An 18,592-nucleotide genomic window follows, 5' to 3' on the forward strand; every position below is an offset into this window, starting at 1 on the left:
GCAGCAGTGCTGCCCAAGGAATGTTTAATCTTCCTCTTTTCAAATATTTCTTCCAACTAGCTGCAATTAGGCTTAGGAAAAAAGCTTACTGTGGAATTCTGTAATGGAGGTGTGTGGAGGAATGTGTGAAAGTACATGAACCTGTGTAAATATATGGAACAGAAGTATGCTAAACTCTATGGGGTTAAAAGTTAGCATCTTTAGTATTATGTGTGCATAATTTGTTTTGTGAGCAAACTGGTTTCTGCTTTATGCGGATGTGCATGATTTTTTTTGTGTGTGTGTGAAAGACTGTGAAGAAGTTTGGATGAGGAAGACAAAGAATGTGATTTACTTACTCACTTTCTGTAAATTGAGATACTTGACATACAAGCAGTGATGGGCTCCTACGGGTACAGTCAGGTACGCAGAACCAGTAGAAAAATTTTGAATTTTTAATTTTTTTTCCCTTCTGGACTCTGGGTATGTTTTTTCTATAGCAGTAACTGAGGTTGAATTTGTATAACCTTATATAGAGCGCTGGTGAGACCACATTTGGAATACTGTGTTCAGTTCTGGAAACCTCACCTACAAAAAGATATTGACAAAATTGAACGGGTCCAAAGACGGGCTACAAGAATGGTGGAAGGTCTTAAGCATAAAACGTATCAGGAAAGACTTAATGAACTCAATCTGTATAGTCTGGAACACAGAAGGAAAAGGGGGGACATGATTGAAACATTTAAATATGTTAAAGGGTTAAATAAGGTCCAGGAGGGAAGTGTTGTTAATAGGAAAGTGAACACAAGAACAAGGGGACACAATCTGAAGTTAGTTGGGGGAAAGATCAAAAGCAACATGAGAAAATATTATTTTACTGAAAGAGTAGTAGATCCTTGGAACAAACTTCCAGCAGATGTGGTAGATAAATCCACAGTAACTGAATTTAAACATGCCTGGGATAAACATATATCCATTGTAAGATAAAATACAGGAAATAGTATAAGGGCAGACTAGATCAGTGTTTCCCAACCTTTTTTGAGCCGCGGCACATTATTCACATTTACAAAATCCTGGGGAACATTGAGCCGGGGGGGGGGGGGGGGCTAAAAACGTTTTGACAAAAAACCCTCTCTTCCTCCATTTCACCCTATTTCTCTCTCCCTCCCTCTTTCTTTCCCTCTCTCTCTCTCCATCCCTCTTTCTTTATTCCTTCCTCTCTTTTTTGCTCTTTCTCTCTCCCTCCTTCCCTCCCTCTTTCTCTCTTATTTGCTTTCTCTCTTTCTCTTGCATTCTCTCTCTCTCTCTTGCTCTCTCTTTTATTCTCTCTTTCTTTCTCTCTCTCTTGCTTTCTCTCGCTCTCCCTTGCTTTCTTTCTTTCTCTCTCTTGTTTTCCTTCTCTCTTTCTCTCTTGCTTTTACTTCTCTCTCTTTCTCTCTTGCTTTCTCTCCTCCTTTTTCTCTCTCTCTTTCTCTCTCGTGCACCACACCAGCAACAGAGAGAGAAAGAGAGAGTGGAGGGCGGCTTGCCGGTCCGCAGCCCCCCGGATCAGCAGCCCCGCATGGTCCCAGCACGGACTCCACTGTCTCCTTCGCCTCCGCCTAAGAGGCAGCAGCCACATTCACCCCTTCGCCCTCCCAGGTGTCCATGGCGCTCAGCGCCCAGCCACGCTCCGCCTCCGCCTCCCAGTACCCCGCCTGACTTCTATCTGCAGGAACAGGTGGTGGGGCGCCATGAAGGGCGGTGCTTGAAAGCCACCACGGCGCCATTGTTGTCATCACAGTGCAAAGCCACACAGTCCCGGATCGCTTGCTTCTCCGGCCAGCAAGCCGGCTGCCTAGGAAAGCGGCGCGCTTTTAAAACGCGCGTTTTTCAAATGCGCCGCTTTCCTAGGCAGCAGACTTTGCTGGCCGGAGAAGGGAGCGATTCAGGACTGTGTGGCTTTGCGCCACTTCAAAAATTTCTGCGGGGGGTTTTCCTAATGGCTGTGCGGGCGCACGCCCACGCAGCTTAAAAGCAACAGTGGTCGGTGCCCTCCCACCGGGCCCTAAAAGCTCACGCCGTCACCGCCAGGGAAGCTCCAGCCAGGCCGGGCTCGCGGCACACCTGACCATGTCCCGCGGCACACTAGTGTGCCACTGCACACTGGTTGGGAAACACTGGACTAGATGGACCATGAGGTCTTTTTCTGCCGTCAGTCTTCTATGTTTCTACATACACTTTATATAATAAATAATATATATTTTTGTGTGCCTATGTGTAATATGTATGGCATATATACATAGAATTACATAGTATATTTTGGATGTTCAGTAACAGTAAATAGATATGGAAATTGTATTTCTTTTAAGGTGGGGAGAGGCCAGGCACCCTAACCCTAACCCAAATCCTTAACATGAGTGATGTCAAATTGGGTACCTTTAAGCCAGTCTCATGACCTTTAAGCCACCCCCTGGTCACATGCTCAACAAGCCACTCCCACCTGGTCACATGGTCGGCAAGTCACACCAACATAATAAGCCACCCCCACAGTGTGGTAGTGAAAAGTTTTGCAGCCCTACACTGCATACAAGCCTTAGAAAATTAAAGAATTGGTTGCCTCTCAGAGGTGAACATAGGAATTTATTCTGAGGGTTTACTTAATTTTCTTAAATACAAAAATCATTTTAGGAATTCCTAATACTCCAACCATTCTATTGGAGTAGAATAGAACTATTCTATTCTATTGGATTATACTGCTCAAAAAAATCAAGGGAACACTTATACGACACAATATAACTCAAGTAAATCAAACTGTCCACTTAGGAAGCAACACTGATTGACAATCTATTTCACATGTTGTCAGCACATTCAACTTTGTACAGAACAAAGTATTCAATGAGAATATTTCATTCATTCAGATCTAGGATGTGTTCTTTGAGTGTTCCCTTTATTATTTTGAGCAGTGTATTTTTGTCCACCTTCGGAGTAGAGAATCTTGTTTTACAAGAACATCTTTTTGGTTTCTAAATAAATAAAGATTCTAAATAAAGCAAATACGAATAGAAGAAAATACTTGGTGCTCTCTGAATTTAAAAAAAAAGCGCAAAGAAAGCTCTCAGAGCACCAAGGACCTTAAAGAAAATACTATCAACTTGCAATATATTTCCTGTCCTTTTCCATTAAAGCAAATTAAACTTGGCAGGGCTGTTTCTAAAAACCACAGATACTTGTGTTAATTAAGAAAAAAAACTTGTGTTATCTTTCTGATTTAATAGGTTTGCACATCTTTGGGACATGGATGTATACACAGTGTTAAAGTACATAACACACTATGCACAGAGTAATCCTGCTTAACACACACATTGTTTATTTTGAAGCTACTTAGCAGCTGTTACTGCTGAGAAGCAATCAAGTAGTAAACATTAGCTGCGGTATCTCCCTTTTCTTGTTTTATTGCAGAGGTTAGAAAAATGTGAAGGGTGCCCCAACCAGGAATTTGTCATTTCTGACAGCTGTTTTGTTGGCATATAGGGAGAGAAAAACACAGATAGATGGCTAGATCAGGCCCAGGCCATGCTTAGAACTGCGTCACATTCACCATTTCTGAATCAGTAGTCACTAGATCCTATCACCCATCTCCTCCCATTTATGACTGTAACTTGTTGCTTGTATCCTTATGATTTATATTAATTGTTGTGGTTAGCTCTGACCCAGCTCCTGCCCCAAGGAATGTGCAGGTGGATGTGGGGGAGACATCCACATGCCGCAGGCCTGTTTTGCTCCCGATGGAATCTGCCGATGAAGCCTTCTCTGACCAAGGAAGCGTGAGTGACAGGGAAGAGGGGAGTTTGGGAGACAGCCCAGGAGGAGATCAATCATCTGTATCATCCCTGGATTCTGAACAAGAATTAATGACACATCCACACATGCGTAGAGTGATGCATAGGAGACAACAACTGAAGGATTATTACAAGAGAAAATGAGGCTACCTGTGGTTAGGTGGGGCTGCTGTAATTAGTGCTACAGATAAAAGTGCAGCCTGGTGTTTTAGCCTCATGGCAGTTTATCTGATTCGTTGTTTCGTCAAGATCATGATTTTTGTGCTGTTCAAGATTGGGTGTGGACTCTCTGGACTTTAGAATTGGACTCAATTTCCCAGTTATTGGGTGAGCAATTGGATTGCATTTAACCTGTGCCTTGTGTGTACCAGAAAATCCCTTTGGCATTTAAAAAGGGAGCTGTTTCTGTTTTTCTGTTTATAAAAACTTTTGGGTTTTCCTTTTATCGTGTGATGTGTGTCTTCCTGGACTAATTACCCTGTAATTACGGGCAGTTGAAACACACCAGCAGAACATTAATGTTGTTTCCTGATTGCTTATTTCTACCCTATGACAATCATTAAGTGTTGTACCTCATAATTCCTAACAAATGTATCTTTTATTTTATGTACACTGACAGCATATGTACCAATGACAAATCCTTTGTGTGTCCAATCACACTTGTCCAATAAAGAATTCAATTCTAATTCTATTCTATTCTAAAGAAGCCATCATCTTCACAGGCCAAAACTCTATCTAATGAGCCCAATTCTTCCCAATATTTAACTCAATTTGATGTGATCACAGCACCTCCATCTGTTCCTTTTGTTTGTTCTTTTAAACGGGCACTCTGGGCTTATGTTCGTTTCACAAGAGAGTGTAGCCAGAGCAAGAGGCCGACAATGACCCTTCTTTTCCCCATGCAAATATCTGTGGAGATTCTCAGTCAACCAGGTCTTGAAAATCCAGTTGCCTCCTGGGTGTGTGTGTGGGGGGGAGAGCACCTTCGGATTTCCCCACACAACGCAATTCCATGTAGTTTAATCAGAAACCCTTGGAAGGCTATCAATCTCCATCTATTTTGAGCAAGCCGATGCTGGTTTTGCAATTCCCACCAGCTGTTCTTCCTCTCCCCTCCCCCAACACCATCACTCTGCTAAACAAATACTGTACTGTAATTCCCTCAACACTGTCAAATTATTTCCTAAGTCTGCACTACTATTAATCTTCTCATTGTTCCCATCACCCATCTCCTCCCACTTATGACTGAATGACTGTCACTTTGCGATTTGTACCCTTGCAATTTTCTAATATGATTTGATTGCTTATTTGTACTCGGACTATCATTAAGTGTTGTATCTTATGATTCTTGATGAATTTATCTTTTCTTTTATGTACACTGAGATCATATGCACCAAGATGCACTCCTTGTGAGTCCAATCACACTTGGCCAATAAAATTCCATTCTATTCTATTCATCCTATTCTATTCAACCTATGCTATTATATTCTGTTTATTCTATTCTATTCATCCTATTCTATTTATTCTATTCTTCTCGTCCTATTCTATTCTCTTCATTCTATTGGCCCTATTCTATTCATCCTATTCTATTCATTCTATTCTATTTGTCATATCCTATTCTTTCTATTCTATTTATTCTATTCTACTCATCCTATTCTGTTCTATTTGTCGTATTCTATTTTATTTATTCTACTCTATTCATCCTATTCTATTCTATCCGGGGGGGAGTGAGTGAGCCAATCGCCAGGCTCCCTTGAGCTGAAAAGAGCATCCCCCCAAAAAACCAACCCCCAAACCCACCACTCTCCTTTCCCAGCGAACGAGAGTGCCGGTTCTCAGGGCGCATGTGCGGCCGGAGAGCGTCCGGCTGCCTATAATAACAACAGAGAACGCAAGGGAGCGCAAAGCGATCCGCGCGCACCACCAGTAGCATCTCGCGGTTGCCGGCGTCGGGAAACCTCCGCTTGGAGTTTTTTTTTTCTGCCGTCGCCGGCTGAGAGAAGACCGGAAGGTTAAAAGTCGTCCTCGGGCAGAAAAGCGCCGCCTCTTCGAGCCAGAAGGAAAAACCAACGGTGGATTTTGGAACCGCGCCGGGCACGGAGCGAGAGACCGCGGCTCTCCAAGCGGGGCTCTTTCCCGACCCCTCCCCGCTATTTGCAGCGCAGACCTTTCCACGAAGCTCCTCCATGGGCGTCAAGGAGCTCGACTGGGATCACGACTTCAGGATATGGAGACTCTCCGGACTTAAGAGGGGCTGAGAAGCTCCCGCAGCGGGTGTGCGAGGGGAGAGCCGCGTGCGCGCGTGTGAGGAAGGGGACGCGGCGTCTCTTGCCCGCCGCCAGGTGGGCCCCTCGGCCCCCTTTCCCCCCGTCAACCGACCAACCACGCGCACCGTGGGAGCGTTATGGTGGCCGCAGTGCTACGCTCCGTCCTGCCGGTCTCGGGGCGACAACCTTGCCCAGAAGTTCGTCTTTCCGTTTGTTAAGAGCGGCTCGTCGCCTCTGCCTCCCTCCCTTCCCGGCCGAAGCGGCGGCGTTTTCCCTCCTTCACTCGGCTTCGTCCCGCTCGGGGCTCCCCATTACTCGCGCCCGCGTTTTTTGTGTGGACTCGGCGACGAAGGAAGCCCCCCACCCCCCAGGCGAGATGCCGAAGTTCCTCGACGACCGAGAGTTGGCGGGGCGGCCGAGGAGAACCAGAGTCGCCGAGTAAACTTGGCCCGAGGAGGGAGGAAAAGCTGAGGGGGCGATTTTTGGATTCCCAACGGGGCTTTCTCCGCCTCCTGTCGGTGGCGGCAGGGAGCGGGGGGCACCGCTTGGCTGTTTTACCTCAGCCCCAAACCCTTCGGCGGACCGCAGGCTCTTTAACTTGTCCTTTGGCCTCACAGGAAGAGACACACACAGACACACACGCACACACCGTTCCTAGTCAGTTGCTGCAGCGAGGTGACAAACTAGTTGGCACTTACTTCAGGGGTCGTCTATTAGCAAGTCTCACTCTCACACACACACGCGCACACATACAGAAAGAGATAGTTCTTATCCAATTGCTGCAGCGAAGTGACGAACCACAGTTGCCACTTCAGGGGTCGTCTATTAGCAACAGTCACACACAGAGAGTTCACTTACTTCAGGGGTCGTCCATTAGCAACAGTCACACAGTCAGTCCCTAGCCTGTTGCTGCAGCGAGGTGACAAGTTGCCACTTACTTCAGGGGTCATCTATTAGCCACAGGCGCGCGCGCGCACACACACAATTCAGGGGTCGTCTATTAGCAACACACACACACACACACCATTCCTAGCCCTCATTTCTCGGCTCCCACGAACTTCGGCGGCCGCTGCCTGTGTCACTGTCAACCCAGGCAGCCGGAGGAGAGAGAGAGAGCGGGACGGGGCGGCCTTTGCGTCGCCGACGGAACCTCCGAACCCGCCCGTCCGCCCGCCTCGCGGTGCCATGTGGCGGTGCCGGCGTTGGCAGCTGCTGGAGGGGCCGGGAGGGCGGCTGCTTTTTCTTCTGCTGCTGCTGCTGGTGGGGCTGACGGCGCGCGGGGCGCTGGCAAGCGGAGAGTATTGCCACGGCTGGCAAGACGGGGCGTCGTGGCGGGAAGGTTTCCAGTGCCCGGAACACTTCGACGAGAGCGACGCCACCATTTGCTGCGGCACCTGCGCGCTTCGCTACTGCTGCGCTCGGCCGGAGGTCCGCCTGGATCAGGGCGCGTGTGACAACGACCGGCAACACGGCGGAGCCGAGCACGGCCGGCCGGACAAAGACGGGCCAGACAGCGCGGCAGGTACGGAGGTGGTGGGGAGCCTGATAACTCCCACCGTTGCATTGAACTCTCCTCCCATTGAAATCTTCCCTCAAGTTACCCCCCCTTTCCCCCCCCCCCCCTTTGGGATTTGAAATGCTTGTGTGTGCAGGTAGTCCTCGATTTACAACAACAACAACAACAACAACAATAATAATATGGGTTAAATAATAACTAGGGTTAAATAACATTCAGGAGGGAAGTGTTTTCAATAGGAAAGTGAACACAAGAACAAGGGGGCACAATCTGAAGTTAGTTGGGGAAAAGATCAGAAGTCATGTGAGAAAATATTCTTTTACTGAAAGAGTAGTAGATGCTTGGAACAAACTTCCATCAGACGTGGTTGGTAAATCCACAGTAACTGAATTTAAACATGCCTGGGATAAACATATATCCATCCTAAGATAAAATACAGGAAATAGTATAAGGGCAGACTAGATGGACCATGAGGTCTTTTTCTGCCGTCAATGTTCTATGTTTCTATAATAATAATAATAATAATAATAATAATAATAATAATAATAATAATAATAGTTTATTTATTTATAATGCCCTTTTAACAAAGGGCAGAACAGCATGTTAGCAATAGGACTTTTTAACAGAGCCAGCATATTGCCCCCACAATCCAGGTCCTCGTTTTACCCACCTTGGAAGGATGAACGGCTGAGTCAACCTTGAGCCGGTGATGAGATTTGAACTTTAGTGGCCTGCAGTACTGCACTCCACCCACTGTGCCACCTCGGCTGCTCCAACAGTTCCTTTAATGACTGCTCAAACTTAACAAGGGCACTGAAAAGTGACTTGTGACCGTTTTTTTCAGTTAACACCTTGTCAGTGCCCCCATCAGTAGTGGGTTTCTACCAGTACGGTTAAGGATAGCGCACTGGTAGCAATCGCTATGCTGCATGCACAACCTCTGGTCTCGTGCATGCGCAGAGGCAAAAACACCCTGGGGCACATGCGCATACTCGAGACCTAAAGCTGCACATGCAGCGCACTGGTAATGGCACTAATGGGAATCTGCCCCTGGTCCCCATGATCATCAGAATCCACACCCTTGGCAACGGATTCATATTTATCGCCTTGTTCCGGGGTCATGCCTTTTTGCGGCACTTCAATTGACAAAACTGGCAATGTTGTTCGTAAAATGGAGCAAAATCAACAGTGGGCTACGAGCCGGAACGCTAAATTGTGCTTGTCGCCGCAGTTCATAAGTTCTTGCGGGTCCAGTGCAATTTTGCTGCTGCACCTGTGGAGGAAGCAAAATCGCGGATGGAGCCACAGGTGCGCCCGTGTTTCAGCATGCGCAGAAGCAAAAATAAACACCTTTTATGACCTTTCTGGCCACAGTTATGAAGCGAATCACTACAGTCGTTCATTTAGTAACTGTTAAGTGAATCTGGCTTCTCAATTAGAAACATAGAAACATAGAAGTCTGACGGCAGAAAAAGACCTCATGGTCCATCTAGTCTGCCCTTATACTATTTTCTGTATTTTATCTTAGGATGGATATATGTTTATCCCAGGCATGTTTAAATTCAGTTACTGTGGATTTATCTACCACGTCTGCTGGAAGTTTGTTCCAAGGATCTACTACTCTTTCAGTAAAATAATATTTTCTCATGTTGCTTTTGATCTTTCCCCCAACTAACTTCAGATTGTGTCCCCTTGTTCTTGTGTTCACTTTCCTATTAACAACACTTCCCTCCTGGACCTTATTTAACCCTTTAACATATTTAAATGTTTCGATCATGTCCCCCCTTTTCCTTCTGTCCTCCAGACTATACAGATTGAGTTCATTAAGTCTTTCCTGATACATTTTATGCTTAAGACCTTCCACCATTCTTGTAGCCCGTCTTTGGACCCGTTCAATTTTGTCAATATCTTTTTGTAGGTGAGGTCTCCAGAACTGAACACAGTATTCCAAATGTGGTCTCACCAGCATTCTATATAGCGGGATCATAATCTCCCTCTTCCTGCTTGTTATACCTCTAGCTATGCAGCCAAGCATCTTACTTGCTTTCCCTACCGCCTGACTGCACTGTTCACCCCATTTTGAGACTGTCAGAAATCACTACCCCTAAATCCTTTTCTTCTGAAGTTTTTGCTAACACAGAACTGCCAATACAATACTCAGATTGAGGATTCCTTTTCCCAAATTGACTTAGGTTGTGAGAATTCACAAAGGAATAACATGGCACTGGACACTGAGAGCATATGCACCAAGACAAATTCCTTGTGTGTCCAATCACACTTAGCCAATAAAATTCTATTCTATTTTGCCCTCCGGATGCTTCAGGGAAACTTCCCTGAACTCTCCGGAGTGCAGAAAACGGCACAACGGGCAAACTGGAAGTCCATTTTCCGAACTTCCGGGTTGCCTATTTTTTCACGTCCCAAGCTTCAGTGAGGCATGTGCAGGGGCATTGTCACAAAGATGTGCATGCATGGGGGAGGAAAGCCTACCCACATCCCCCCTTTTGGCACGTGAACCAAAATAGGTTCGCCATCACTGATCTATACAATCTCACACAAGTGACTGTCTTATCAATGACATGCATGTGCGTGCAAATAACTTAAGCACTTTCTGTTAAAGGAGAGCCTTCTCCCAAGTCACTTTCAAGTTCTCTACATTTAATAACTTTTTAGTCTTTTCAACAGTATCCTTTGCAGATTCCATTCTGTTGTGGTTAGCTCTGGCCCAGCTCCTGTCCACGATTTCTGAAGGCAATCTGGTTCAGGGCTCAGATCAGGGGTCCCCCCAAACTTGGCAACTTTAAGACTTGTGGATGCTGGCTGGAGAATTGAAGTCCACAAGTCTTAAAGTTGCCAAGTTTGAAGACCTCTGGTATAGATCCAGCTCTAGTTCCACCTTGGGGCCCAGGATGGGCTATTGTAGGTGTCCTGCCTGCGTGTTTCAACCGCCCATAATTACAAGGTAATTAGTCCAGGAAGACACACACCATACGATAAATCTGCAAATGATACTGTTGAAAAGGCTCAAAAGTTATTAAATGTAGAGAACTTGAAAGTGGCTTGGGAACAGGCTCTTGTTTAACAGAAAGTGCTTGAGTTATTTGCATGCACAAGCGTGTCATTGATGAGATGGAAAACTTGTACTTTAAATTGAAATGCATTTTATTTAGTTTCTTTGTATTCAATCACATAGCAAGAGAATTTTAGAGCATTCTGCCAAACACATTTAGTGTTAATATTTGTATAGTTATCCTAAGTTCAGGAATTCTTTTATACAGTACTTGCCTTTGTTTAAAGTTTAAGAAAAGTCATTTCAAAACAATCCTCTTGTGATATAGATGTACAAGTATCCCACTTGTGAAACTTTCTGAAACTTCCAGAAAAGTTTTCCAGAGCTGCTTCCCTCAAAATCCCTTAAAATTAATGTACCATAAGAGTCTTAGGGAGTTGGGTGGCATATAAATTAAAGATAGATAGATAGATAGATAGATAGATAGATAGATAGATAGATAGATAGATAGATAGATAGATAGAGTGGTACCTCTACGTAAGAACACCTCTACTTACAAACTTTTCTAGATAAGAACCAGCCGTTCAAGATTTTTTTGCCTCTTCTCAAGAACCATTTTCCACCTACAAACCCGAGCCTCCGAAACTGTAACTGGAAACGGCAAGGAGAAGCCTCCGTGGGGCCTCTCTAGGAATTTCCTGCGAGGAAACAGGGCCTCCATCCTCCCTGTGGTTTCCCCAATTGCACACATTATTTGCTTTTACATTGATTCCTATGGGAACAATTGCTTCTTCTTACAAACATTTCTACTTAAGAACCTGGTCATGAAAAGAATTAAGTTGGTAAGTAGAGGTACTACTGTAGGTAGGTAGGTAGATAGATAGATAGATAGATAACCACAATGCATAAAAAACATCATCCATTCACATACAAAGCTCCCATTTTGTGCTTTGATCTGTTAATGTCCTCATTACTTGTTGCTCCTAAAATTTTGTGACCCAAATAACACAAGAAAACAGTACACTCTTACAACACTTACACTCAGCAGACTTTTCAGTGTGAAAAGTCACTATTTTGGAATGTTTTCTAAATTGCAATACAGTGTTCCCTCGCTTTCCGCGGGGGATGCGTTCCGAGACCACCCGCGAAAGTTGAATTTCCGCGAAGTAGAGATGCGGAAGTAAATACATTATTTTTGGCTATGAACAGTATCACAAGCCTTCCTTTAGCACTTTAAACCCCTAAATTGCAATTTCCCATTCCCTTAGCAACCATTCAGATTATTACTCACCATGTTTATTTATTAAAGTTCATTAAAAAAAATATTTATTAAAGGCAGACTAAAGTTTGGCGATGGCATATAACATCATCGGATGGGAAAAACCGTGGTATAGGGAAAAAACCCGCAAAGTATTTTTTAATTAATATTTTTGAAAAACCGTGGTATAGACTTTCCGCGAAGTTCGAACCCGCGAAAATTGAGGGAACGCTGTAATGGCTTTAGGATAGAAGAATAGAATGGAATAGGAATAGAAATTAAAATAGGAATGGAATAGAATATTTATTGTTACTTTAGATGTACTCTAATCAGCATACATTAAAATGAAATTTCATTGCATTCAGCTCTCAAAGGGTAACCATTATGCATATATCTTCTCTCTCACGCAGATACACACATATGACACAGAGAAACATCATAGTCTATTTTGAATGTATACATATACATGGCAAAAAAAATCAAAACCATGCAAGTTGACAAGATGGATGGTATAAGGAGCAAAACTTAAAGTTCAGGGTTGAGCAATGCATAATAATTGAACAACATGTAGGATATCACAGTGCAGGAAGTACCTGAAAATATTACTATAATGTTGTGTGCCGAGAGCAGGGATTTTAAAAAGTGGAGTCATAAAAAAAGACATTAAAAAGTTTTCATAGGTATAAGCACATGACCAGCGGCAACTAATTGAGTTGATGATGTCTTGGATTTAAATGCTTATAAGCTGCAGTCATTTAGTTAGGAGTTAGTACCATTTCACACAATTTATCTTTTACTGAAAGAGTAGTAGATGCTTGGAACCAACTTCCAGCGGACGTGGTTGGTAAATCCACAGTAACTGAATTTAAACATGCCTGGGATAAACATATATCCATCCTAAGATAAAAATACAGGAAATAGTATAAGGGCAGACTAGATGGACCATGAGGTCTTTTTCTGCCGTCAATCTTCTATGTTTCAATAATAATAATAATAATAATAATAATAATAATAATAACAACAACAACAACAACAACAACAATAAATAAGATCTTTTGATATCCCCTGATTATTATTATTTTTAGCAAAAAAAACAGTTGCAATTATTGAACTACCCAACTGGAATATATATTTAAAGTACAGTAATTTATTATCACAATTGGGACCAGAATTTCTGTTGCTAAGCAAGGTACCCAATTTTATGGGCTGTTTTGCCCTGGTTAAGTGAATCATTGAAGTTGCTAAGTGTAAAAGAAAAAATCTTGGGGTTGGAATGGAAAGGGGGAATTAGCCTAGAATCCCTAGGTAACCACAAGCGGGCAAAGTCCAACTCTTCCTTTCAGTGCTGTTGACCCATATCTAACTAAGCAGATCCCCCCACCTGTGCATAGGAACTTAGTAATAAATCAGGTTAATTGAATCTTCACTTGTGGATCTGGTCTTTCACACCTGACATTAAGTGAACTGCATGATCATTAAGTGAATTGGCTTTGTTTCTTGGAAACCAGTGGGAAAGTCACAAATATGATCACATAAACACAGAATGCTGCAACTATTGTAAATACATTTTGTAAATGGGTCATTCTTTGTCAAGTGGGCCAGGTATCCCCACTCGACCACCTTCAATTTCAATGAAACTGATTCTGAAAATTGGTCCACTTGACAAAGAATGACTCAAATGCCTTTTATTTATTTACTTACTTACTTACTTACTTACTTACTTACTTACTTACTTACTTACTTACTTACTTACTTACTTACTTACTTACTTACTTATTTACTTACTTACTTACTTATTTACTTATTTATTTATTCGAAGTTATTCGAAGTTTTTTTATGCTGCTCTTCTCCTTAGACTCAGGGCGGCTTACAAACAAGTTGGTAATAGCACTTTTTAACACAGCCAGCATACTGTCCCCACAATCTGGGTCCTCATTTTACCCCCCTCGGGAGGATGGAAGGCTGAGTCAACCTTGAGCCGGTGATGAGATTTGAACTGCTGATCTACAGAGCTACAGTCAGCTTCAGTGGCCTGTAGTACAGCACTCTACCTGCTGCGCCACCCCAGCTCTACTTTTTGTTAGTTGCCAAATGCCCAAATTTTGAACACATGACCATGAGGATGCCACAGTGGTTGCTGTAATATTAATGATTGGTATGGTAAACTGCATATTGTCAAACAAATGATAGTGGGAGAGTTTCTTTTAATTTTTAAGAAGATTAACTGAAAAATAACTTGTCAATAAACTAAAGTAAGATAAAATCCAAAAGAGTAACATCTTTCAGCTGTGGCGAGGGGGGCGTTTGCCCAGGTTTGCCTGGTGCACCAGTTGCGGACCTATTTGGACCGGGAGTCACTGCTCACAGTCACTCATGCCCTCATCACCTCGAGGCTCGACTACTGTAATGCTCTCTACATGGGGCTACCTTTGAAGAGTGTTCGGAAACTTCAGATCGTGCAGAATGCAGCTGCGAGAGCAGTCATGGGCTTTCCCAAAAATGCCCATGTAACACCAACACTCCGCAGTCTGCATTGGTTGCCGATCAGTTTCCGGTCACAATTCAAAGTGTTGGTCATCACCTATAAAGCCCTTCATGGCACCGGACCAGGGTACCTACGAGACCGCCTTCTGCCGCATGAATCCCAGCGACCGGTTAGGTCCCACAGAGTGGGCCTTCTCCGTGTCCTGTCAACAAAACAATGTCTCTGTGGCAGCCCCGGCCCTCTGGAACCAACTCCCCCCGGAGATTAGAATTGCCCCCCACCCTCCTTGCCTTTCGTAAGCTCCTTAAAACCCACCTCTGCCGTCAGGCATGGGGGAACTGAGATATTCTTTCCCCCTAGGCCTTTACAATTTATGCATGCTATGTTTGTTTGTAGGGAGGTTTGGTTTTTTAGTCGTTTTAGTATTGGATTTATATGATGTTTTTTATTACTGTTGTTAGCCGCCTCGAGTCTACGGAGAGGGGCGGCATACAAATCCAATAAATAAACTAAAATAAATCTTGTTAGAGTAGTGGTTCTCAACCTGGGGGGTCAGGACTTCTTTGGGGGTGAAATGACTAAGAGCATGAGAAAAGACAAATTTCCCAGGGTGTTGGGAACTAAAGCTTCTATTCTGGCGCCTTGGAATATATTTTTACAATCCCACCAATCAGGCGTTTACAGTGGGGGTGTCCCTCTGACCTTCCTGCCAATCAGCTTAAAGCTATTTTGGGAGAATTGGGGCTAGACTTATGATTGGGAGTCACCACAACTATATTAAGAAGTCGCAGCATTAGAAAAGTTGGGAACCACTAGAACATAGATATAAAAGAATGCTCCCTTGCTGGGTTGTGCAGTTAATTATAAATACAGTACACAGTAAAAGTCATGGAGATTTGGAGTGGGACACTTTTAAGTAGAATCATAGCTATGTCACAACAAAGTAATTAAGTATTGTGATATGTTAGTTAAGGTATGCTCAGACAAAAGTTGAGAAGTCAGTTTTTTAAAATCCTGCTTCAGCTACAGAAACTTTATATTCTATCACTTAGACCAATTTCTTGCTATCTATCCTGATTGGGGACCCCTGCTTTAAACAACTATTTTTTTCTGAGCTATGCTTTCCACAGCAGTTTCACAGATATCTCACATTAAGCCACCAATATCCCATAGGTAAATCCTGACCCTAATCCTAACTCTGTAGGGTTGGCAATCATATAGAAGTGGTATACATTCCTTGATGGTTTCCCATCAAAATATTAACTAAGCCTGACTGAGATTATTTTGTAAGCCTAGTTAAGGTCATTCTATTACTGTAATGTGTTTAGGCACAGGAGGAAATTGATAATCTTGGGACCTGGTTGTTCTGGAAGTCTGAGTCAGGAGTTTGTTGATCAATCAAATACAGTGATACCTTGTCTTACAAACTTAATTGGTTACGGGATGAGGTTCTTAAGGTGAAAAGTTTGTAAGATGAAACAATGTTTTCCATAGGAATCAATGGAAAAACAATTAATGCGTGCAAGCCCCAAATTCACCCCTTTTGCCAGCCGAAGCGCCCGTTTTTGCGCTGCTGGGATTCCCCTGCAGCATCACAAAAATACAGAAGTACAGAGGTGGGGTTTCCCATAGAGGGGAGCCTCAGGGAATTCCCAGCAGCACAAAAACGGGTGCTTCGCTGGCAATGGAAATCCGGAGGCGGGGCATCCCAGTGGCGGCGGTGGGTTTGTAAGGTGAAAATAGTTTGAAAGAAGAGGCAAAAAAATCTTAAACCCCGGGTTTGTATCTCGAAAAGTTTGTATGATGAGGCGTTTGTAAGATGAGGTATCACTGTATTTCATGATCAACAAATTTTATTCCTCCAGTGTTGGAAGATACCATGTTGGCTGAAAGTTGGGATAGAGGCTCTCGGGTAGAAACATCTTTTTTGGAATGTGTGTGCATGATCATTCGGTGGGTCCCCTTTCCAGTTTTTTTTTTCTTTTTATTCACGGACTCTATCCCTTCAGTGTTTACCTGAAAATATATAGAAATAAGAAAAAAAATCCAGAATAGTACTCTTGTTGAATACCCAAAAGAAAGTACAAAAGTAATGCTGAAGCTATATCTAGATTAGCTGGAGTGAAAGTTTACATAATAATTACAAGCTTTCTTGTTTCAGGTTAAACTTTACTCTGGAAAAACTAAGAGACCTGTTATTGTCTGGTTCCACTTTCCAACAATTTTGGGTGTGAATTCTCAGAGCAACCTAAAAGAATGTCAGAAACGAATGTGGCCCAATTTCCATGGATTAAAATATAATCTGCTACAAAAATGCCCCAGATATTAACAGTAACATGTTCTAATTCATATTCTCCCTCGAGATTTTAATCATTTTATTTACTTATTTATTTATTTATTAGATTTGTATGCCGCCCCTCTCCGTAGACTCGGGAGGCTAAGTCATCTTCCTTAATTAATGCTATGATCACACCATTAACCATAAACTGTGTTTTGAATATCATAATAGTAAAATAGTAAAATAGTGGAAGTGTTATTGAACTTGAGCTGAAACCTGAAATACATAGCCATAGATCTTCTATTGCTCAGAGTATTCTCTTAATATGGATTTTGGATAATTTATTTAATTGCATGTGAGAGTTACTTTAGCATTAACCAAGCTCATTGCATTGATCAAAGCATTTCATATGCATTATTTTAATCTTGTTTGTTTATTCTAATATTGCAGATGAATGATGGGGACTAATGAATTGCATTAGAGTTCCCTAGGCTGATATTTGGGGTACAGCTCTCTTCAGCCATATTTGAAATATGAAGTGTGTGGGTAACGGTGTAAAAATGTGAGGGGGAAACTAGCAAACCTTCTTGTTTACATTAGGGCACAGATCCCTAATCATAAACGAGGACTTCCTGCTTCTCTATATATATTTGTATCTTCAAGTTAGTGTTGAGTCCCTGCAGTTTAGTGGCAGGATTCTAGAAGTAGTTTACTATCTATCTATCTATCTATCTATCTATCTATCTATCTATCTATCTATCTATCTATCTATCTATCTATCTATCTATCTATCATCTACCTACCTACCTACCTACCTACCTACCTATCCATCCATCCACCCACCCACCCACCCACCCACCCACCCACTTACTTACTTAAGTATTTATGTACTTACTTATTTATTTGATGTCATTCTTGTTACAATTTTGCTAGCACTTCTGATTGCATTTTGTGAAACAACTCAAAAAGCTAGTGTTTTTCCCCCAAACCTTCCAGGTATATTGAATTCTCTAATTATCAGTCACAGGCTTTGTTATTTTGGGAATTATAGTTCAGCCTACTTGGACTTCAATAGGTTGGGAAGACTCCTTTACCAATTCCTTGTTTACTTTTGTCTTGCCGGAGGTTAAAAAAAAACATAGCCGGAAATGTCTCACTATTGTATAATCTGCATTTTTCCCTAGTAGAACAAATCCTCACAAGTTTTTCTTCTTTTCTGCCGGCAGTGCCTATTTATGTGCCATTCCTTATCGTGGGGTCTGTTTTTGTGGCATTCATTATTCTGGGATCCCTCGTGGCCGCTTGCTGTTGCCGGTGTCTGCGGCCCAAGCAAGAACCACAGCAGAGCCGGGCTCCTGCAGGGAACCGGATAATGGAGACAATCCCCATGATCCCAAGTGCCAGCACCTCCCGGGGATCATCCTCGCGTCAATCAAGCACAGCTGCCAGCTCAAGTTCAAGTGCCAACTCTGGTGCCAGGGCTGCCCCCAGCAGATCACAAGCGAACTGCTGCTTACCAGAGGGGGCCATGAATAATGTATATGTCAACATGCCAACTAATTTCTCAGTGCTGAACTGCCAACAGGCCACACAGATAGTGCCTCATCAAGGACAGTATTTGCACCCACAGTACGTGGGGTATGCTGTGCAACATGACTCCATGCCCATGGCCTCTGTCCCTCCTTTCCTGGATAGCCTGCAGAGCGGGTACAGGCCAGTCCAGTCGCCCTATCCCCACAGTACTAGCGAACAGAAAATGTATCCTGCAGTGACCGTGTAACTCTTAAGAAGGGAAGAAATCAAGAAATCAAACCGGTTACAATGATGCACGAAGGAGTAGTAACAACAAACTGTACAAAGCAACAATTTGTAAATAATTTTGGAAAGCCTGTGCTTCGGACAGCGTCTATTCCTGGTTTTCACTGGATACAGCAAGAAAAAACTGTATCAAGGTACCTGGAAGTGGTATTTCTAGGCA

General features: G+C 43.2%; 1 protein-coding gene across 1 annotated transcript; it reads left to right on the forward strand.

Moving 5' to 3' along the window:
• Window positions 1–7,252: 7,252 nt before the first annotated feature.
• On the forward strand, window positions 7,253–18,503 carry SHISA2 (shisa family member 2). Its single transcript, XM_070751688.1, has 2 exons — window positions 7,253–7,589; window positions 17,841–18,503. The coding sequence occupies exons 1-2, from the start codon at window positions 7,253–7,255 to the stop codon at window positions 18,392–18,394; spliced, it is 891 nt and encodes a 296-aa protein (XP_070607789.1). The 3' UTR covers window positions 18,395–18,503.
• The last annotated feature ends 89 nt before the right edge of the window (window positions 18,504–18,592 follow it).

Source organism: Erythrolamprus reginae, chromosome 4, assembly GCF_031021105.1.
Source record: "Erythrolamprus reginae isolate rEryReg1 chromosome 4, rEryReg1.hap1, whole genome shotgun sequence".
Taxonomy (NCBI): domain Eukaryota; kingdom Metazoa; phylum Chordata; class Lepidosauria; order Squamata; family Dipsadidae; genus Erythrolamprus; species Erythrolamprus reginae.

Coding starts and splice junctions, on each gene's coding strand:
- SHISA2 (XM_070751688.1), top strand. CDS start 7,253: ATGTGGCGGTGCCGGCGTTGGCAGCTGCTGGAGGGGCCGGGAGGGCGG. Junction 7,590..17,840: donor CGGGCCAGACAGCGCGGCAG/GTACGGAGGTGG, acceptor TTCTGCCGGCAG/TGCCTATTTATGTGCCATTC.